This window comes from Bos indicus, chromosome 13, assembly GCF_029378745.1.
Source record: "Bos indicus isolate NIAB-ARS_2022 breed Sahiwal x Tharparkar chromosome 13, NIAB-ARS_B.indTharparkar_mat_pri_1.0, whole genome shotgun sequence".
NCBI lineage: Eukaryota > Metazoa > Chordata > Mammalia > Artiodactyla > Bovidae > Bos > Bos indicus.
The window spans coordinates 23,547,680-23,571,176 of NC_091772.1; the positions used below are offsets into that span (position 1 = coordinate 23,547,680).

At 37.2% G+C, this 23,497-nt stretch overlaps 1 protein-coding gene across 3 annotated transcripts in view; it reads left to right on the forward strand.

Annotated features, from left to right (window-relative positions):
* SPAG6 (sperm associated antigen 6) overlaps positions 1-23,278 on the forward strand; it is a 64,717-nt gene extending 41,439 nt beyond the window's left edge. For 2 of the 3 annotated variants that reach the window (XM_070800816.1, XM_070800817.1), the window contains 5 exons: positions 747-899; positions 3,431-3,622; positions 10,639-10,755; positions 13,741-13,886; positions 20,929-23,278. In XM_070800816.1, coding sequence (XP_070656917.1) covers positions 747-899; positions 3,431-3,622; positions 10,639-10,755; positions 13,741-13,886; positions 20,929-20,998 — 678 coding nt within the window. In that variant the 3' untranslated portion in view covers positions 20,999-23,278. The remainder of the gene's footprint in view (positions 1-746; positions 900-3,430; positions 3,623-10,638; positions 10,756-13,740; positions 13,887-20,928) is intronic. The other variant, XM_070800818.1, reaches the window with a different exon arrangement.
* The last annotated feature ends 219 nt before the right edge of the window (positions 23,279-23,497 follow it).

The following is a 23,497-nucleotide window of genomic DNA, read 5'->3' on the forward strand; positions in this document are numbered from 1 at the left end:
CCTTGTCAACAAAGATCCGTCTAGTCAAAGCTATGGTTTTTCCAGTGGCTATGTATGGATATGAGAGTTGGACTATAAAGAAAGCTGAGCACCGAAGAATTGATGCCTTTGAACTGTGGTGTTGGAGAAGACTCTTGAAGAGTCCCTTGGACTGCAAGGAGATCCAACCAGTCCATCCTAAAGGAGATCAGTCCTGGGTGTTCATTGGAAGAACTGATGTTAAAGCTGAAACTCCAGTACTTTGGCCACCTCATGCGCTGACTCATTGGAAAAGACTCTGATGCTGGGAAAGATTGAGGGCAGGAGGAGAAGGGGACGACAGAGGATGAGATGGTTGGATGGCATCACCGACTCAATGGACATGGGTTTGGGTGAACTCCAGGAGTTGGTAATAGACAGGGAGGCCTGGCGTACTGTGGTTCATGGGTCGCAAAGAGTCGGACATGACAGCGACTGAACTGAACTGAACATAATATTCAAAGGTCATCTTATACTGGACTTCCCTCATGGTCCAGTGATTGAGAATCCCCCTTGCAATACAAGGGACACAGGTTCGTTCCCTGGTGGGGAAACCGAGATCCCACATGCTGTGGGGCCTGCATGCTGCAATGAAGACCGAGCACAGTCAACTCATACTGCTAATAATAAAACCAAAATATCCTCTACAAAATATTTTAAAAAATAATAATAAAGATCATCTCATACTTTAGGGCCGTGATAATGTAACTCTCCCTCTTTTCTCTTAGCTTTCTCAGCTGATAGTGAACGCTGGGGGAGTTGCTGCTGTGATCGACTGCATCGGGTCCTGCAAAGGGAACATAAGGCTGCCAGGCATCATGCTGCTTGGCTATGTGGCAGCTCATTCTGAGAACCTGGCAATGGCGGTCATCATTTCCAAGGTTTGCCCTTGTTTCCTTTCCCCCTGATTTTGCAGCAAGATCCTCTAAGACAGTCCACAGATTAATATTCTCCCACAGAATGTACAATATAACTGATCAGAGACAAAGAATTATCAGCTTTTTTCCAGGCTTACTAGTAAGTTTGCCAGAGCAATGCTTAAAGTAAGGTTGACTTGGCAGGAAGTTTGAAGTTTTACCCAGTGTTTAATATTAATAAAATGTCAGCACCTCTGAGTGTTAGTATTATCTGTATCTAAGTGATGTGTATTTTGTATCTTGAAGGATTGGCTTTACAAATATGTAAAGCATACTTTGATTAAAGACAACTAACATACCCAATGGTCATTTGTATCATCTTGTACGGATGGCTCTCTCTCCTTTAGCTTCCAGGAGCTAATTTCTCTTCTTAGATGTGGGCAATTCAGAGTGCATGGGCACATGTCGGATAGCAGTGTTTCTGTTTGCTTGCTCGAGGGATTTGGCCTTATCTCAGTTTACAACTCTGTATTAACCCACCAGATTGAGTAACCCTGGCTCATAGTAGGTGCTCAAAAAATATTTGTTGAATGAGTAAATATTGATCTCCTGAAGCATGCTTCAAAGGCTGTGTGCTCCCAGTGTCTCTGGCAGCCCTCTAGGGTGCAGGTTTCTTATCAGCATGGAAAACCCGCTGCTGTATGTTAAACAGAATTGTGGATTTTTTTTTATCCTTTGCTAATCCTCAGAATAAAAAGGAGCCTCAGACCTTTATTTTCTACCTATTCCTTGATAATACTATACTTCACTCCCTCTTTATCCTGAGCTTTTCCTTTTGTTCTTCTATTACCAAAGACTCTGATAGTGACTAGGGCAGTAGTGCTGCTTCCTGAAGGGTCACGGTGGGGGTATTATTGGAATTCTTGATTCTTGGTTCTTGTGTGGATTGTCAGAAAGTCCACACATAGGAAGGACGAGGAAAGAAGCCGCGATTACTTTTGCTTCCTGTGTTTCTTCCCCAGACTATCCAGGAGGTGCTCCCCCTCTTTGGTCTGGGGCTGCTGGCCTCTCACACCTGGTTATCTTTCATTTAATTGAAGATCAAGGTGGGGGCAGCAGCAGTTTGAGGCCGATCACTCAGCACTGCATTATTCTTTCTGGTTCTGTGTAGTACTGTCAGGACTGACAATACCTCCCATCTAAATAATACTTTCTAATGTTCAAAGCACTGTCATGCTTCTTGTCTCATTTGCTGTTCATAACAGCCATGGCTATTAAGTCATCGTTTTGGGGACTGTCTTCTTTTCCTCCTGCTTCTTCATTCTTGGTATGTCTCAGATGTATGGACTTTCTAGAAAGTTGCCTCATTCTGAAGATAGAAAAGATTCTGACCTTTTTTTTTTAATATATATGGGCTGACACACATTTTTAGTTGTAAGAAAGAAGTCAAAGAAGTAATATGGCAGATCTCTTCTGGAAATTGGTCTTAAAAGCCAAATTTAGGGACTTCCATGGTGGTCCAGTGTTTAACACTCCTTGTTTCCAGTGCATAGGGATTTGGATTTGATCCCTGGTCAAGGAACTAGGATCCCACGTGCTGAGTGGTGTGGCCAAAAAATTAAAAAAAAAAAATTTAAAAGTGGAGGGAAAAAAACTATAGATGATCATTTGGCCTTTGCTTGTGGGAGGATGACCATGTGATAGTGGCTTTTGTGGTACTGAATTTAAGGTGATAATTTAGTATCAGCATTAGATAATTTAGTTTAGTCTCAAGTTAAAAAGTTATACCCATACAGAATGAATTATAATTTGATTTGGTTATTTGACTCTTCTTTGGGTATATAAGCTGTGATGCATTTGAGGCCCTTTAGTTAATTCTCTTTTATTTAGCTACAATTGAAGTTTGAAGTACAAAATACAAGCACATGCCATCAGTGTAGTAAAAGTGCTCATCCCTTCTTTGACATTCAGTCAGATTAAATTGGGCAAAACTATTGTGTAAATGTTGACCAAAAGTAATGGAAATTTACTATTTCAGGAAAGATTTTAGTGAATATATTTCACCTAAAATTTACTTAAATAGAATTCTTGCTCATGTTATTCATTTGATTTTGGGTCCATAGTAGGTATTTTGTTTTTGGATCTCTTGGTGAAAAGTTAATTTTTAAAAAGATTCTAAATTAACTTTTTTAGTTTAGAAGGAAAGCAAATGATTTTAAACTCCTGTGCATTTTTAATTTGTCACAGTGGTATCTGGCTTTGCCTAAATACTAGCCTGTGGCATCTGTTTTTTGGTTAAATGCCTCTGTTTGGGGAGCAAATGCTAGTAGAGATACTTAGTTTAGTTGGGTTGTTACAGATAATTAAGGTAAATTAGTTCTAGTCGTTTTATTGACTTGAAAAATGACGGCCCCTGTGAAGTGCTCATTTATTGAACAGTTTAAAGGAAAAAAAGGATCAAGACCGAAATGATTCTTCTAATGTCTGAGAGACATGGAAGACCCTTTAATCCTGCTCTGGGTTCGTAACTCTCGCTCTTTTGATCCACACTGCAGGGTGTGCCCCAGTTGTCCCTCTGCTTGTCAGAAGAACCAGAAGACCATATTAAGGCTGCTGCTGCCTGGGCCTTGGGACACATTGGGAGACACACTCCTGAGCACGCACGGGCCGTCGCTGTCACAAACACTCTGCCTGTCCTGCTCTCTTTGTACATGTCAACCGAGAGTTCTGAGGATCTTCAAGTGAAAGTAAGTGCTTAATTCTTCATCGTTTTAATGAAGGTTTGTTAGGTTTTTAATTCATAATATGTAATTTAAAATGTTTTAATTTTTATTGTGGACAACATCTTTTTTTTTTTTTTTTTGTACGCTTGATTGATTGATTTTTGTCTGTGCTGGTCTTTGCTGCTGCTCTCAGACTTTGTTTAGTTGCTGTGAGCGGAGGCTAGCCTAGTTGTGGTGTGTGGGCTCTAGGGCACTTGGGCTTCAGTAATTGAAGCTGATGGGCTCACTAGTTGTGCATGGGCTTAGTTGTTCCAAGATATATGTTATCTTTCTGGACCAGGGATGGAACCTGTGTCTCCTGCACCGCAGGGCAGTTTCTTAACCACTGACTGGACCACCAGGGAAGTCCAACAATATCATTTTTCTGAGTCAAGAAATAAGTTTATCAGAAGAATTGAGGTGACTCTTTGAAAACGAATTACCCTTGTCTCTAAAAATCAATGATAAATTTTAAAGGAAGTTCTCTAGGGTACAAAGTTTTTTGTAAAATGAATGTCTGATTGTTGCCACTTACATTTCTATTGACTTTTCTTATGGAATAGGAGTTAAATAATAGGACTTTGGAGGTGAAATTGGCCAGAGAGAACTTTAGTCCATTTTAAATTAAAAATTGAGCCTAAAAAAATTTAAAAGGAATGCCTCTCCAAAGGCATTCCTGAAGCATGAGTGACGAGTGACCTCTCCTAACTCCAAGTCTGTCTGATCTTTTAGTTATGTCTTATATTTGTTCCTTGAAAGGAAAATGACCATAAGATTCCCAAAATTAAACATTTAAAAATCTTGTATTAAAAAAATGAAGATTTCTGAAAAAAAAATTACTAACTACTAAAATGGTTCATTAAACACTAATATAAAGCAGGATGGGTTTTAAAAATAATCTTAGAATTTCAAAGGAAGAAAAATGTTTCCCAACATACTCCCTATTAGGAAAACATCTAACTTCTTGAAAGCAGCTCTCAGGATTAACTTGGGTTGAGGGAAATACACAGGAAAGACAATAATTCAAGATAAAATGAACAGTAAGTTAAATTGTAACTTAAATTTGAAGGAAAACAATAAAGTAACAAATAGGAAAACACATTTTACAACAACTTTAGACAGTATAATGGGACAGGAAATCTATTTGAACTGCACAGTTTGAGGGACTCTGAAAGCTATCAAGTGAGTCATTTATTTATAAATTTTATAAAAGTAAATTTATGTTGATTTGATTATGTTTACATGTTTTTTCTCTACAAACTCATTGAGGGAAGTTGATTTCTAAGATTAAGATTAAGATTTCTAAGATTTCCATTTTTATAAGACTTTCTAGATTAAAGCAATGATTTAATAGATTTCTATTACTTGTCTCTAATGTTGAGTCTATTCCTTGGCAAAGCATGGTAGATGGTAAAATTGATAATGTGCTAAGGTCTTTTCCTGTGTAACAATTCTGTGATTCTTTGACTTTCTGGTGAGAAAACACAAATCCATTTCCAGTTTTGAGTTGTCTAAATACAGATGATTTACATATGTGTAATTTTAACCTATGTATGTCTTTCTCTTTTTACGTCAAAATTCTTTAACCCATTATCATCATTGTCTTTCTTCCTCCCTCCCTCTCCCCCTTCCCTACTTCCTCCTCTTTCCTTCTCCCTCCTCCTCACTTCTCATCCTCCCCACCCTTACCTCTAGTGATCCAGGGAAATAAAAGAATACATCAGCTACAGCATGAATAATTAATAGCAGAGTAGATAGTAATTATAGTTTGAGAAACCCTTGCAAATAGTCTCTTAGGGAGCGCTATATACTATTTACATGCTACCAAGTTTATATAACTTGATTTTTGATTAACATTATGATGCTATATTGTATAAATATCATCGGAGTAAAAATAGTTGATTACTTTTTGAAGTCAGATAATTTTTATTGTATATTAGTTTAACAAAGGTGGTTTTGTTAAAACATTAAGGTTTACTAATAGAAGTTTCCTTCTACCTTTATTTGATACAATATTTTCAGGAAATACAGTAGGTATTAAATTAAAAGTGATTTATCAATCATTATCCTGTCATCAATCTTTCCAAGGCTTTAAATCCATACAAATGTTTTCTTATTGTAGGGACTTAATCATTCTGTTGTTTTTTTTTCTTCTCCAAGGTCTCTTGGATTCTATCAGTTGTTTTAAAGGCTTTAGAGTAAAAGTCCAAACCCTTTGATTTGACACTATCTCAAAAGGGAAAAGTATCCAAGCACTTTAGGAACTGTCTCATGGTGTTTCTCATTTGTTATTCTGTAGCAGCTTTCAAATTACAAGGCCATGTTGAAGTTACTTTTGTCCCAAAGACATGTAAGCTTTTGTAAGCATTCTCTAATTGGTTCTGATCCAGGAGAGCCCAGGAGCAGCTCCTTGGAATTTCTTGCACATTTTCACATGGTCTTACTATCTGCCTGTACCTATGTAATTTCAAATGCCTTATGAAAGTGAAAAAAATATGTATCTTTTATATAATCATCTTACCCATATATACTTTGAAAATATTCAGGTAGTTGCATTTTTATTTGTTTTGATTCAGAGGTATTAGATGGAATTAGTTTGGTATTTGAATGGTTACAAAGCTATTCAAATAGTTATAAGACTATTTCTAACATAATTATTTAAATATTACATTCTTACTGTCTTGGTTGTTCCCCTTTGTTTTTAGCAGCTTTATTGAAATATAACTCATATTCCATATAATTTACCCATTTTAAACTATATAATTCAATGGTTTAGTGAAGATTCACAGGTGCTACCATTGCCACAGTCTAATTTTAGAACTTTTTATTTTCCCATTAGCTGTCACTCCATGTCCTCCCTGTCTAGCCCCAGGCAACCATTATTTTACTATCTGTCTTTGAGGATTTGCCACTTCTGGACATTTCATTTAAACAGAACCATACAATATATGTTGCCCTATGTGCCTGGCTTCTTTCGCTAAGTGTAAGTTTCAAGGTTCATCCATGTTGTAACATATATCAATATTTTGTTCCTTTTAATTACCAAATAATATTCATTGTATTGATATGCCACATTTTGCTTTTCTATTCACTGCTTGGACCTTGGGTTGTTTCTACTCCTTGACCATCATGAAAATGCCACTATGAACATAACTGTACAAGTTTTTGTATGGATGTATGTTTTCATTTCTCTTGGGTATATACCTAGGAATAGACTTGTGAGGTCGTATGATAACTCTTTTTAACATTTTGAGGAACTGTCAAACTGTTTTCCAATGTAGTTATACCATTTTGATTCCCAGCAGCAATGTATGAGGGTTCTAATTTTCAACATCATTGCCATCTCTCGTTACTGTCTTTATTTTTAATTGTAGCCATCCTAGTGGGTATGCATTCATATCTCATTATGGTTTTGATTTGCATTTCCCTGATGGCTAAAGATGCTGAAATTTTTTTTCTTGTGCTTACTGGCCATTTGTATATCTTTTTTGGAGAAATGTCTAATCAGACCTTTGGCCCATTTTTAAATTGGGCTATTTATGTTTTTATTATTGAGAATTTAAGGATTCTTTACATCTTATGGATACAAGTCCTTATCAGATGTATGACTTACAAATATTTTTTCCTATTTGGTGGGTTGTCTTATCATTTTATTGATAGTATTGTTTACAACAAGTCTGTAAAAAATTTTAATGAGATTCAATTTATCTTTTTTTTTTTGTTTTTTCGCTCCTGTGCTTTTGGAGCTATATGTGAGAAGACTTTTCCTAGCACAGAGTCAAGAAGATTTACTCCTGTGTAACCCCCTCATTTAAATAACTATAGCTCTTTGGTCAGAATACTTTCAGAATAAAATTAACTTTTGAATAAAGAAGCATTTTTCATTTTAAGCAGTTTTCAAGGAAGATCATTCATTTTCAACAATGAAACAACAATGAATGATTTTTTGTTACTCCTTTCATTTTCTGTGAAAAACAAAGCGGCATCAAGTGTTTGTCTCGAATTGACAATTTTGTTTTGCTAATTACTATTCTTATGTGTATTGTTAATAGGAAAAAAGGGTAGTATTGCTAATCACTTATTGTGGTTTCTACAAGAGCTTTGATCAGTGTGGCTACAGTCAGCTTTTAGAAATGACAGAAAAATTAATGAATGTAGAATTGTAGATGCTACACTAGTTTGTAGGAAAACCAGGCTCAAACCCAAGTTGTCCTACACAGACAGTCCATGATTCCTTCCCTCACATCATCATGTAATATTATATATGTCTAAAGATAGACACTAACTACTAAATGCTGTGACATTTAGCAAAATTCATAATCTCTTATTCATTATTTTGAAGTAACACATGACTTGATTTTCTGACCCAGGTAAAGAAAAGGATTTGTTGACCCCACATAATTTCTGTACAATTTACAGAATAAAATTATAGGAACAATTTTATTTCACTCACAGCCACAAGTCACCAAATACAAGTCATATTTTCTAAAGGCTTATACATTTTAAACCCAACATATAACATGATCTTGTATGTAGAAAATCCTAAGGAATACACACACACACATTCATTAATACTAGAAGTAGTAAGAGTTCAACAGAATCACTGGGTGGAAGAGAAATATGTAAAAACCAACTGTATTTTTGTATTCTAGTAGTGAGTAATTCAAATATGAAAGTAAGAAAATAGTTTCATTTATAATAGCATCACAAGAATAAAATATTTAGGAATAAATTTAACAAAAGAAGTATAAGACTTGTACACTGAAAACTGTAAAACATTGCTGAAAAAATTAAAGAAGATCTGAATAAATGAAGAGACATTCCATGTTCACAGATCGGAAGGTTTGATATTGTTAAAATGGCAATTCAATACTGTTAAAAATGATCTATATTTTCAATACAATCCCTTTCAAAATCCCAGATGTCTTTTTTCCTCAAAAAACTTGAGAAGCTGATCCTGAGATTCATATAGAAATGCAAAGGACTTGAACTTGCCAAAACGGTCTTGAGAAAGAAAGACTTAACACTGCCCAGTTTCAAAACTTACTATAAAGCTACACAAACAAGGTGCTTACAGAAAGACTATATAGATATCAATGTAGTAATCAAATAAAAAATCTGAAATGGACCCTTTTATCGTCAACTGACTTTCCCAAAGGTGCCAAGGCAATTTAATGTTAAAAGATAGTCTTGTCAGCAAATGGTACTAGGACAATTATTATATCTTCAGAGAAAAATATTAATTTGGATCCTTATCTCGTACCATACACTAGAATTAACTAAAAATGAATAATACTGATAGATCTAAATGTAAGAATTAAGATTATAAAACTCTTAGAAGAAAACATAGGAGTAAGTCTTTTTAGCCTTGGAATAGGCATTGATTTCTTAAAAATGACACTTAAAGCACAAGTAATAAAAGAAAACACTGATAAATTGGATTTCATCAAAATGAAAAACTTGTATGCCCCAGAAGACATTACTGAAAAAATGAAAAGACAAGCCACAGACTGAAAAATTACTCGCAAATCATATATTCAAGCAAGGACTTGTATTCAAAGTATATAAAGAGCTCTTACAACTCAATAATAAGAAGATACATAACCTCACTAAGCAATGGGCAAAAATGAATAGACATTTCACTGACAAATGACCAATCAGCACATAGAAAGATTCTCAACATCATTAGTCACTAGAGAAACACAAATCAAAATCATAATGAGATATTACTTCACACCCACAAGAATGGCTATAATTAATAAGACAGAAAATAACAAGTGTTGGTCTTTCTATGGAGAATTGAACCTTCCTACACTACTGGTGACCCACTCCAGTATTCTTGCCTGGAGAATCCCAGGGACAGAGGAGCCTAGTGGGCTGCCGTCTATGGGGTTGCACAGAGTCAGACATGACTGAAGCAACTTAGCAGCAGCAGCAGCAGCAGCACACTACTGGTGAGAATGTAAAATGTTGCAGTCATGTTGAAAAAGAGTTTGGTAGTTTCTCAAAATATTAAACATAAATTTACCATTATCACCCAATAACTCTACTCTTCATTATTTTCCCAAGTGAAAAAATTTGCATGTGAATCTTCATAGCAGCATTATTCATATTAGCCCAAAGTGGAATTAACCCAAATGTCCATCAACTGGTGAATGGATAAACAAAATGTGATAAATCCCTGTAATGGAATACTATTTGACAATGAAAGGAGTGAAGTACTAATATGTGCTATAACATGGATGAACCTCAGAAACATTATACTTAGCAAGGGAGGCCAGAACCAAAAGTTAACATATTATGATTTCATTTATATGGATGGTCCACAAAAGTAAAATTTATAGAGACAGGAAGTAGATTAGTAATTGTCTGGGATTGGTAGGATAAGTGGAGGAGGAAATATGGAATAACTATAAATGGGCGTGGGGTTTTTTGGGATGATGAAAATGTTCTAAAATTAGATTGTGGTGATGGTTGCCCAACTCTGTAAATTTACTAAAAATCCATTGAACCGTGCACTTAAAATGAGTGAATTTATGGTATGTAAATTATATCTCAATAGTGTTGTTAAATAATCTTAAGCCCAGATATTGACAAGTAAACAAAATCTTAACTAATAGACTAATATTTGTTTCATGCTGGATGATTCAACTGATTATTATTCATGATATACATCCTGATATAGAAGTTTATAGTCAAAAATCAAGTATATTTCTTGATGAAGGATAGTAAAGCTCAGCGGATTCCTACTGTCATTAGATTCTTGATGAATAACTTGACAGTCTGTCACCAACTTGGAACTGTTAGGATTGGGGTAGGGCTGTCTGGTACAGTGAATGTGATCTCCACTAGCACATTAGTAGACTTTGTCACCAACAGCTGTTAAGTTCATCATAAAGCTCTTCATTTTGTTTTCAAACTCCAGATCACAAGACGTGACTTTTTGTCACGCTTTCATTAATTACTTACTTTGGTATGTATTTTGCTTTGTATTTCAATAGAGTAAAAAAGCCATAAAGAATATCTTACAAAAATGCACCTATTTACCAGCTCTTGAACCATTTCTGTATGATGCTCCTCCCAATATTCTGAAGCACGTGGTTGGACAATTCAGTAAGGTAAGACATGCTCTCTTAGCCTGGAAGTGGGGAAAGAGAATTAAAACGAGGTATTAACTTGCATTGTTTTGTTGGGTCAGTGTTTTCTTCTGTAAGATGGGGGCAGGGTTTTACTATTTGATTTTACTGATCATATCGACAGGGAGGGTAATATAGGTTAATAAAATTCACACATAACTAATTCACACTTTTTTCTTCATCATGCTTCCTCACAGCCTCTGTACTGTCTTTTTTATGTTCTTGGAGAATAGAAGAGTCAACATGTGAAAACCTCATAACCCTTTGGTAGTTTTCCTGGTGACTCTTAGTCTCACTCAGCTGGAAACAACTGCAAAGATCCCCACAGTATTTTTTGTGAAATCCATGTATTTAACCGGAGATGCTTCCAGACAGTCATTTGGAATGTATTGGCTTATTTGGTAACCACTCTTTAACCAGCATGGCTGTCATGTTTCTTAGCTCACTGCAGACTCAAGATAGTAAGGTGGAAAGGTCAAGCTGCTGGATGGGGTTCAGCCAGAGGAACTGACTCCTGACAGCTGAGGCCAAGAGAGAGTGTGTGTGCTCCCACAGCCGTGGATGGCCAGGAGGGGGACCCTAAGTCATCAAGAAGTGGTCAGGTTGTGTTCAGGTTGGATTTAGGAAAATAGGGTCTTTGAAATTAGTATCTCGGTGTGGCTGTGAGCTCAGGCTCTGGAGCTGGGTTGCCTGGGTTTCTACTAGCAGCAATACCTTTAACGACATCTTGACCTCTCTGAATCTTAGTGTAATTATCCATAGACTGGGGCTAATAAGAGAACCTATTTTATAGGGTCATGTAAAGATTAATGAGTTGTTATATGTATAGAGTTTAGCCTAATCCCAGGCACTCAAAAAAAAAAAAAAAAAAAAACAAACACCCACAAAACCCCAAAAAGTTGTTTTTGAGAAATAAAACATAAAAGTGCTAAAGGCTGATTTTAAAAAATTAATAAAAATGAATGGGGGCCAAATTCACTTGAAGCATCAGTTATAAGGCTGTATAAAGGAGGTACTACTGTTGTGTACTATGTTTCTACAAATAATAAACAAAAACTGTATGTTGTTAAAATGTTTAAGCTAGGCCCTACAGCTGAATAGGTCTAGTTTTAGGTATTCCTCTGAAAAATCATACTGTCTTTGAGTCATTTCTGTGATCTCCAACCTCTTGCTGCCCCTTAAGCACCACAGTCACTGTATGGTAGAAGGTTTTACGTTGCTAAAGCCCCCTCAGGATATAGCTCTGTGTATCAAACACCTGTGCTCTGTCTTCTTCCTTCTAAGAAAATAATGAGACTTCCCTGTGGTTCAGTGGCTAAGACTCTGTGCTCCCAGTGCAGGGGGCCCAGGTTTAATACGTGGTTGGGGAATTAGATCCCGTATGATGCGTTGAAGATCCCACATGTTGCAACTGAGACCTGGCGCAGTCAAATAAATACATTAAAAAAAAAAAGAAAATAATCAACCTTTGTTTTCTGGATGCTAAGTAAGAAAGCAACCAGTTAATTTGATCAGCTAAGAGGGAGGAAGGTGTAAGGGGACGAGTGGATCATCTACAGACAGTCATCACCTCTTGTGAGTAGCTGACATTATTTCTGAAAGTTTCATTTCATACTCTAATTTTTTAGGCTACCAGGAGTGAGATATTCTAGTTTTATTGAACTTGCTGTGAAAACGAACACTAGCCTGAACTGAGTTCAAAATAAGTCACTTTTAAAGTAAGTCAGTGGGATTTGTGGAAGTTAGCTAAGATAAACACAATACCACATACCACATACTCTTATGAATGTGCCTTTAGGAATATTTGCTTCAGGTAGAATTTTACCTTTTCCTTAATCTAAGGATCCAGAGCACTAGAAAAGAGAGAGGAAAGCAAGGCAGAAGATAAAAAGATATTAATTTAAAAGATAGGAGGTAATAAAAACTCTCCAGGCCAAACAAAATATTTAAAGCCTATCGGCATTTCTGTTTTTTAGAAACATGCACACTTAGTGTCATCTTTTATTGTCCAGTTGATGTGTATTATCATTCTAATAGCAAAATCCCTTTGTAGTTTTAGTTTTGTTAAATGCCTACATGTTAAGCATTAAGGGATAGACAAAAATAGTTAACACCAAGTTCTTTTTCAAGGAACTTTATAATTGAGCTGGGGGACTGGATGAAACAATCATAAAACACTTCAGTGTGCTAGACTTCATAATAAACTTTTAAAAATTTTATTTTTTTAATAGCTTATGGGATCTTAGTTTCCTGATCAGGGATGGAACCTGTGCCCTCTGCAGTGGAAGTGTGGAGTCTTAGTAACCCCTGGACCACCAGGGAAGTCCCTGATAGTTAAACTATTATGTGGCAAGTGCACTGAATGGGGTCTAACAGAATGCTTTGAGAGAAGAAATGTACCCAGCTCAGCCTGGGAAAGAGAGTAGGGGTGTCCCAGAGAAAGTTTCTTAAAGGAAGTTACCCCCAAGTAATGGGAGAAGTGTGTGGAGGGCAGAAGGGATTTCGAAGAGGAGGAAGCAGCATAGGCAAAGCAAAAAATGCTTCAGATGCACCCTTTGAGGTCATTGAAACACAATTTAGTGTAGAGGTTGGTATGGAAGGACTTCGGAGAGGTATTTAGGACCTGAGTCACAGAAGAGCCCCTGAGCTTGCCTTTAACTTTGGAGAGACCTTGAATGGCTATAAGCGAAGGACGGCCCCTGTAGTATATCATACCTATATGGTTGGATCTCTATTACCTTTGCTTCTGTTCATTGGCTTTATTCCATCTCCACAGCATACCAAGTTGATACATTTCCAAAAAGGCTGCATTTTTCTTGCAATCATTTGCAGATTTAGGCTCATTATGTTCCAGGTATATTAGACATAAATTCTCTTTTTCATTTCCTCATATATTATTGCTTTTCAAGAGTAAAAGTCCAGCTTGGGAAAGAAAAGCTGACACTTTTATGTGCTTCACTTTTCAAGGTGCTGCCACATGATAGCAAAGCTCGACGACTTTTTGTAACAAGTGGTGGACTTAAAAAGGTGCAAGAGATAAAAGCAGAACCTGGATCTCTCCTTCAGGAATATATCAACAGCATTAACAACTGTTACCCAGAAGAAATAGTAAGGTAGGAAAAATGGACTTTGGGAAGGTCAATGTTATTCTGTTTTTCTCTTCTCAAATTGAGATTTTTATATCCACTATGTGAAAATGTGGACTTTGAAATAGCACAGACGACCAAAATATACTTCTGCTTCTCCCTCAATCTTTTTTATCCTTCAAATTAAATGATGTTCTGATTGACACATACTTTTCCAAATGAAACTGAAATGTCATTTGAGACATTTCTGTAGTAATTTAATATGTGCTTTACTAAAGAGTACCCCAAAACAGAGTTCAAAGTAAATTATCAACTGTTAATAGAAAGTGTTTGATTTTCATAGTTCCCTGCATATTGTTTCTCTGCCTTAAGCTCACATTCATATCAAAGAGACTATTATTACAAATTACAAATTACTGCTATTACAGATAGAAAGGAGATGTTGATGGAATACTCAGTTCAGTTCAGTCGCTCAGTCATGTCCTACTCTTTGCGACCCCATGGACTACAGGATGCCAGGCTTCTCTGTCCATCACCAATTTCCGGAGCTTGCTCAAACTCATGTCCATCGAGTTGGTGATGCCATCCAACCATCCTCTGTCGTCCCCTTCTCCTCCTTCCTTCAATCTTTCCCAGCATCAGGGTCTTTTCCAATGAGTCAGTTCTTTGCCTCAGGTGGCCAAAGTATTGGAGTTTCAGCTTCAACATCAGTCCTTCCAATGAATATTCAGGATTGATTTCCTTAGGATTGACTGGTTTTATCTCCTTGCAGTCCAAGGGACTCTCAAGAGTCTTCTCCAACACCACAGTTCAAAAGCATCAATTCTTCAGCGTTCAGTTTTCTTTATGGTCCAACTCTCACATCCATACATGACTACTGGAAAAACCATAGCTTTGACTAGACGGACCTTTGTCAGCAAAGTGATGTCTCTGCTTTTTAATATGCTGTCTAGGTTGGTCATAGCTTTTCTTCCAAGGAGCAAGCACCTTTTTAATTTCATGGCTGCAGTCACCATCTGCAGTGATTTTGGAGCCCAAGAAAATAAAGTCTGTCACTGTTTCCATTGTCTCCCCATCTATTTCCCATGAAGTGATGGGACCGGATGCCATGATCTTCATTTTTTGAATGTTGAGTTTTAAGCCAGCTTTATCACTCTCCTCTTTCACTTTCATCAAGAGGCTCTTTAGTTCCTCTTTGCCTTCTGCTATAAGGGTGGTGTCATCTGCATGTCTGAGGTTATTGATATTTCTCTCAGCAGTCTTGATTCCAGCTTGTGCTTCATCCAACCTGGCATTTCACATGATGTACTCTGCATATAAGTTAAATAAGCAAGGTGACAGTATACAGCCTTGACGTACTCCTTTCCCAATTTGGAACCAGTCCATTGTTCTATGTCTGGTTCTAACTGTTGCTTCTTGACCTGCATACAGATTTCTCAGGAGGCAAGTAAGGTGGTTTGGTATTCTCATCTGTTAATTTTCCACAGTTTGTTGTGATCCACACAGTCAAAGGCTTTGGTGTAGCCAATAAAGCAGAAGTAGATGTTTTTCTACTCAGCCATAAAAAAAGAATGCAGTATTGCTGTTTGCAGCAACATGGATGCAACTAGAGATTATCATAATAAGTGAAGGAAATCAGAAAGACAAATACTATATGATATCACTTATATGTGGAATCTAAAATATGTCACAAATGAACCTATCTATAAAACAGGAATAGACTCACATACATAGAGTACAGACTTGGGTTGCCAAGGGTGAGGAAAGACTGTAAGGTGGAATTAGCAGACATAAACTATTATATAGGATGTTTAAACAACAAGGTCCTACTGTATAGCACAGGGAAGTATATTCAGTGTCCTTTGGCAAACCATAATGGAAAAGAATATAAGAAGAATGTCTATATGTGTATAACTGAGTCACTTTGCTGTATAGCAGAGATTTGCACAACACTGTAAATCAACTATATCAATAAAAGAATAGAAAGTGATATTGAATGGCAAAAAGAAAGTTACTATCTGTATCTGAAAAAAATAATATTTATGAAATGCAGGTTCTTCATAGTAATGTAGCAGGAAGCTATTTTCAAGATTAATTTTTAATTTATTTTTAAAATTGGTGTATAGTTGCTTTACAATATTGTGTTAGTTTCTGCTATACAACAAAGTGAATCAGCTGTATGTATACACATAGCCCCTCCCTCTTGAGCCTCCCTCTCACCGCCCTAGGTCATAACAAAGCACCGAATTGAGCTCCCTGTGCTGTACAGCAACTTCCAACTGGCTATATCCTGTGCATACAGTAGTGTGTAGACAGTAGTCGGTGCTACTCTCAGCTCATCCCACCCTTGTCTTCCCCCACCGTGTTTCTGTGTCTGCATCTCCATTCCCGTCCTGCAAATAGGTTCATCAGTGCCATTTTTCTAGATTCCATATGTATGTGTTAATATTTGTTTTTCTCTCTCTGACTTACTTCACTGCATGTGACAGACTCTAGGTTCATCCACATGATGACAGATGGCCCAATTTCATTCCTTTTTATGGCTGAGTAATATTCCATTACTTATATATACCACATCGTCTTTATCCATTCATCTGTTGATGGACATCTAGGTTGCTTCCATGTCCTGGCTATTGTAAATAGTGCTGCAGTGAACCCTGGGATGCATGTGTCTTTTGAATTATGGTATTCTCAGGGTATGCTCAGGAGTGGGATTGCTAGGTCATAAGGTAGTTCTATTTTTAGTTTTTTAAGGAACCTCTATACAGTTTTCCATAGTGACTGTACCAATTACATTCCCACCAACAGTGTAGGAGTATTCCATTTTCTCCACACAATCTCCAGCATTTAGTAATCAATATAAAAATTATTAACGAGCTATTTGACATTTTTTAAACTAAGTTCTAGAAATCTGGTGGGCATTTTGTCACTTCCAATACATCTCAATTTAGATATTAAATTTCATTGGAAATACATGATCTGTATTTAGATTACATAAAGTTTACAGTTGAAATGCAAGTTGTTCCAAACACACTTAAATTTTTTTCCAACAACTGAGTTGAATATCATTTATTAATATTTTTAATTAAAATTTAATATAAAAGTCAGTTCCTCAGTCATATTTCTAGGGCTCGAGAGCCACCCTAGCTAGTGGCTACCATGTGAAACAGCATGATTTTTAAAGTTTTGGTTTTTCTAAATCCACGCTTTACCATTTCTATAAAAAGTATTTACCTTGTATCTAATGCATTTATAAGACCTAGGAAGGTGAGGCCTGCTTTAAAATTTGTGGCTAACTCATAGAGAAACAGCTGTAACTTCCTTGGTATAGGAATACTTGGAAGAGACTCACTGTTTAGGGGCAGTTTTTCTCAAGGGTAGGAGGCCTTTTGGGACTTCCCAAGTGCTCAGTGGGAAAGAATCTGCCTGCCAATGCAGGAAACACAAGAGATGTAGATTCAATTCCTGGGTTGGGAAGATGCCATGGAGAAGGAAATGGCAACCCACTCCCATATTGCTGAGATAATCCCATGGACAGAGGTCCATGGTGTTGCAGAGTTGGACACAAGTGAGCAACTGAGCACTCACATAAGCCTTTGGTGGAGAAATATTCTTTAATGTAGCTCTTTATGTATGCATGTATGTACATGTTTATCCGTGACTGCTTGTAAGCACGCTGTTGAGAAAACACAGCTCTTCTATCCACAGTAACTTGACAAAATGTGGAAGAAATTAATGTAACATAAATTATGAGTTTTTAAGTCAAGCACGTGAGGAGAAATAAAGATAATTAACAAAGGATAAAGTAAGTCTTGAACATTAGGTTTTATCTGGAGAAAACACCTTAGGAGGTTTAATTATTCCAAGTGTTTTAGAAAATTTTAAATTACATTTGCTAGGTTTTTTTATCCATTTATTGTATCATATATTTATTGTTGTGATCCACACAGTCAAAGACTTTGGTGTAGTCAATAAAGCAGAAGTAGATGCTTTTCTGGAATTCTCTTTTTCAATGATCCAACGGATGTTGATCTCTGGTTGACCAGTTTGATCTCTGGTCCCTCTGCCTTTTCTAAATCCAGCTTGAACATCTGGAAGTTCTTGGTTCATGTACCATTGAAGCCTGGCTTGGAGAATTTTGAGCATTACTTTGCTGGCATGTGAGATGAGTGCAATTGTGCGGTAGTTTGAACATTCTTTGGCATTTCCTTTCTTTGGGATTGGAATAAGAACTGACCTTTTCCAGTCCTGTGGCCACTGCTGAGTCTTCCAAATTTGCTGGCATATTGAGTGCAGCACTTTCACAGCAGCATCTTTTAGGATTTGAAATAGCTCAACTGGAATTCCATCACCCTCACTAGCTTTGTTCGTAGTGATGCTTCCTAAGGCCCTCACTTGACTTCACATTCCAGGATATCTGGCTCCAGGTGAGCGATCACACCATTGTGGTTATCTGGGTCATTAAGATCTTTTTTGTACGGTTCTTTTGTGTATTCTTGCCACCTCTTCTTAATTATCTTCTGGTTCTAATAGGTTCATATCATTTCTGTCCTTTATTAGGCCCATCTTTGCATGAAATGTTTGTTCCCTTGGTATCTCTAGTTTTTTTCAAGAGATCTCTAGTCTTTCCCATTCTGTTGTTTTCCTCTATTTCTTTGCATTGATCACTTACAAAGGATTTCTTGTCTTTCCTTGCTATTCTTTGGAACTCTGCATTCAGATGCTTATATCTTTCCTTTTCTCCTTTGCCTTTAGCTTGTCTTCTTTTCCCAGCTATTTGTAAGCCCTGCTCAGACAACCATTTTGCCTTTTTGCATTTCTTTTTCTTGGGGATGTTTTGATCACTGCCTCCTGTACAATGTCATGAACCTCTGTACATAGTTCTTCAGGCACTCTGTCTATCAGATCTAATCCCTTGAATCTATTTGTCACTTCCATTGTATAGTCATAAGGGATTTGATTTAGGTCATACCTGAATGGTCTAGTGGTTTTCCCTACTTTCTTCAACTTAAGTCTGAATTTGGCAATAAGGAGTTTATGATCTGAGCCACAGTCAGCTCCCAGTTTGTTTTTGCTGACTGTATAGAGCTTCTTCGTCTTTGGCTGCAAAGAATATAATCAATCTGATTTCAGTGTTGACCATCTGGTGTTGTTCATGGGTAGAGTCACCTCTCATGTTGTTGGAAGAGGGTGTTTCATATGACCAGCATGTTCTCTTGGCAAAACTCCATTAGCCTTTGCCCTGCTTCATTTTGTACTCCAAGGACAAACTTGCCTGTTACTCAAAGTGTTTCTTGACCTACTACTTTTGTATTCCAGTTTCCTATGATTAAAAGGACATCTTTTTTGGTGTTAGTTCTAGAAGCTCTTGTAGGTCATCATAGAACTGTTCAACTTCAGCTTCTTGGCATTAGTGGTTGGAGCATAGACTTGAATTACTGTGATATTGAATGGTTTGCCTTGGAAAGGAACAGAGATCATTCTGTCATTTTGGAGATTGCTCTTAAGTACTGCATTTTGGACTCTTTTGTTGACTATGAGGGCTACTTCATTTCATCTAAGGATTTCTTGCCTGCGGTAGTAGACATAAGGGTCATCTGAATTAAATTCACCCATTCTGGTCCATTTTAGTTCACTGTTTCCTAAAACAGCCATCTCCTGTTTGACCACTTCCAATTTACCTTGATTTGTGGACCTAACTTTCCAGTTTCTATGCAGTATTGTTTCTTACAGCATCGAACTTTACTTCCACCACCAGTCACATCCACAACTGGATATTGTTTTCGCTTTGGCTCCATCTCTTCTTTCTGGAGTTATTTCACCACTCTTCTCCAGTAGCATATTGAGTACCTATGGACCTGGGGAGTTCATCTTTTTCAATGTCATATCTTTTTGCCTTTTCATACTGTTCATGGGGTTCTCAAGACAAGAATAGTGAAGTGCTTTGCCATTCCCTTCTCTAGTAGACTGTGTTTTGTCAGAACTCTATCTTGGGTGACCCTACATGGCATGGCTCATAGTTTCATTGAGTTAGACAAGGCTGTGATCCATGTGCCTCCTGAGAAATCTGTATGCAGGTCAAAGAGCAACAGTTAGAGCTGTACATAGAACAACCAACTGATTTCAAATTGGGAAAGGAGTACATCAAGGGTGTACATTGTCACCCTACTTATTTACTTTATAGAGTACATCATGTGAAATGCTGGGCTGTATGAAGCACAAGTTGGAATCAAGACTGCTGAGAGAAATATCAATAACCTCAGACATGCAGATGACACCACCCTTATAGCAGAAGGCAAAGAGGAACTAAAGAGCCTCTTGATAAAAGTGAAAGAGGAGAGTGATAAAGCTGGCTTAAAACTCAGCATTCAAAAAATGAAGATCATGGCATCCAGTCCCATCACTTCATGGGAAATAGATGGGGAGACAATGGAAACAGTGACAGACTTTATTTTCTTGGGCTCCAAAATCACTGCAGATGGTGACTGCAGACATGAAATTAAAAGGGGTTTTCTCCTTGGAAGAAAAGCTATGACCAGCCTAGATAGTATATTAAAAAGCAGAGACATCACTTTGCTGACAAAGGTCCGTCTAGTCAAAGCTATGGTTTTTCCAGTAGTCATGTATGGATGTGAGAGTTGGACCATAAAGAAAACTGAACGCTGAAGAATTGATGCTTTTGAACTGTGGTGTTGGAGAAGACTCTTGAGAGTCCCTTGGACTGCAAGAAGGTGAAACCAGTCATCCATAAGGAAATCAATCTGAATATTCTTTGGAAGGACTGATGCTGAAGCTCCAATACTTTGGCTACTTTGAAAGTACCCTTTCTTTGCCATTGCACTGATACTCCTTAAATGTTTTGCTGTGTTTCTGGTACAGTCTTGTGAGCTGGTGTTCTCTTCCTTGATTGTTTCTAACCTCATACACAAAGCATTTCTGTAATATAATTGGTTGGTGTAGTAGAGATTTCATTCAGAGAATTATTTCAGATAAATATCTTCATTGAATCTTTTGTGCCTACTGTGCTAAATCTTTTCACAAAGATCTAATAGAAAATTTTCTTTTTCAGGTATTATTCCCCTGGATATTCAGAAACACTTCTGCAGAGAGTGGACAGCTATCAACCACTTACTAACTGAGCAAAGTTACATTTTTATGCTCGAATTGATAGCAAAGTATTTGTGAATGATATTTGTTAAAGCTCTTTCTAAGTATTTGAGCTAAATACATACTAATTTAGTCAATGTGAAATACTTTTGGATAATATTTTCTAAATTTATGTAACACTCTAAAAAACTAGTGGTTTGAATGTATGAGGAACTAGTCACTATCCTTTGCATAGGATCTGATGGAAAGGCAAATTTAAAAAACACAATAAAGGGTCTTCACAAATTTGTTATTGTTCCATTAAAGACCACACATGCACACACTTCTAACTAGATATAGACGAAAGATAGTGTTCAGAAACTCTTAATTAATTTGCCAGTTCCTCATGGGCACAGGCAAGGAAGACTGGCCTTGGAAAGTCTAGGGATATCCAAAGGAAGTAGTTGCAAGAGGACACAGATGACAAAGTGCAAGGCATTTGAAAGATGCTGATGCTGGTTACACAAATGCATTATCTGAACACATGAACTCTATGGGTAATCTGGCAGGTTTTCCTAAGAATTTAGGAAGTTTCCTCTTCCTCCTAAGTTTTTTACCTCTTATCTTACTCTTCCCTAAACTGTTCCTTACCTTTCCTGGGGCTGGACAGGGTAGAAGTCAACATTAAGCATTATACTATTGCAGACATCCCTCTCCTGTTCATTGAAAGGTTTCTTCTTAGTCTAGGCCTCCTATTGAAGCAAGCAAGTCAAGGGGGTCCTCAGTGTTCCCTTGTCCTAGTTTCACAGTCCCAAGTTTCAAAAGTCAGATTTTCAGGGATTTAAGGAAAAACTTGAAAAGGATACCATTCGACTCAGACTTTACATGCATTTTCACAAATGGAGCTGAAAGGAAGATAAGAGGGAGTTGTGATAAAATTTTAATTAAAAAGAGCATTAGTATTAAATGCTGGGCTGGAAGAAACACAAGCTGGAATCAAGATTGCTGGGAGAAATATAATAACCTCAGATATGCAGATGACACCACCCTTATGGCTGAAAGTGAAGAAGACTTAATGGCCTCTTGATGAAAGTGAAAGAGGAGAGTGAAAAAGTTGGCTTAAAGCTCAACATTCAGAAAACTAAGATCATGGCATCTGGTCCCATCACTTCATGGGAAATAGATGGGGAAACAGTGGAAACAGTGTCAGACTTTATTTTTGTGGGCTCCAAAATCACTGCAGATGGTGATTGCAGCCATGAAATTAAAAGATGCTTACTCCTTAGAAGGGAAGTTATGACCAACCTAGATAGCATATTCAAAAGCAGAGACATTACTTTGCCAACATAGGTCCGTCTAGTCAAGGCTATGGTTTTTCCAGTGGTCGTATATGGATGTGAGAGTTGGACTGTGAAGAAAGCTGAGCACCGAAGAATTGATGCTTTTGAACTATGGTGTTGGAGAAGACTCTTGAGAGTCCCTTGGACTGCAAGGAGATCCAACCAGTCCATTCTAAAGGAGACCAGTCCTGGGTGTTCATTGGAAGGACTGATGCTGAGGCTGAAACCCTAATACTTTGGCCACCTCATGCGAAGAGTTGACTCATTAGAAAAGACCCTGATGCTGGAAGGGATTGGGGGCAGGAGGAGAAGGGGACAACAGAGGATGAGATGGCTGGATGGCATCACTGACTCGATGGACATGAATTTGAGTGAACTCCGGGAGTTGGTGATGGACAGGGAGGCCTGGCGTGCAGCAGTCCATGGGGATGCAAAGAGTTGGACACAACTGAGCAACTGAACTGAACTGATTGTGCTTTTTATTTTTCCTGTGTGATGTTTCTAACCTTGGGGAATATATGATTGGATTCAGGAGTCTTGGTTAGTTGGCATGTGTGTGTCTTTTTCTTTTTTTAATGGGACATTCCTGATAGTGATCTACCCTGGAGGCCTGAAGAGGAAGTAAGTGATAACCAGAGAGCCCCTTGGACATAGTTTCCAATCAGGTTAGCCTTCAGGTTTCCTAACTGGACTCTTTTTTTTTTCCCCTCTCAAACCTATCCATTTATTTTTGATATTTTCTAGATTAATCTTTGTCATCATTTTCTAATAATATGTAGCTTTGTTGTATCTTTTAAAATTTCATCAAACCCAAGATAATCCCATTTCTTTTTGCCTTGTATCAGTCTAGCAAATGTTATGGGAATGGTGAATTTCTCATTATATATTTCTTGCTATTATAGTTTATGTTTGAAAAATTTCACTTCTTACATCATTTCATACTTACCAAATAGTTTTAAACTAAGGAAAATAAAACATTTAATGGAGTTTGAATGGGTGCTTCAAGGTAATCATATGCAATTTGGAAAACGTATGCTATGAAATGTTTCTTGGCTTAAAGCAAAATGAAGCTTTCTATATTCTTTGAAAAGTCTATTAAGAGATTAAAAAATTTTTTTTTTCTATTTATACTAGAGGGGAAATAGCATTTGTCCTCTATTCTTTGTTATTTTCACCCCTGGTTTGAATTTTGTCAATTCCAATCCTCTGGCC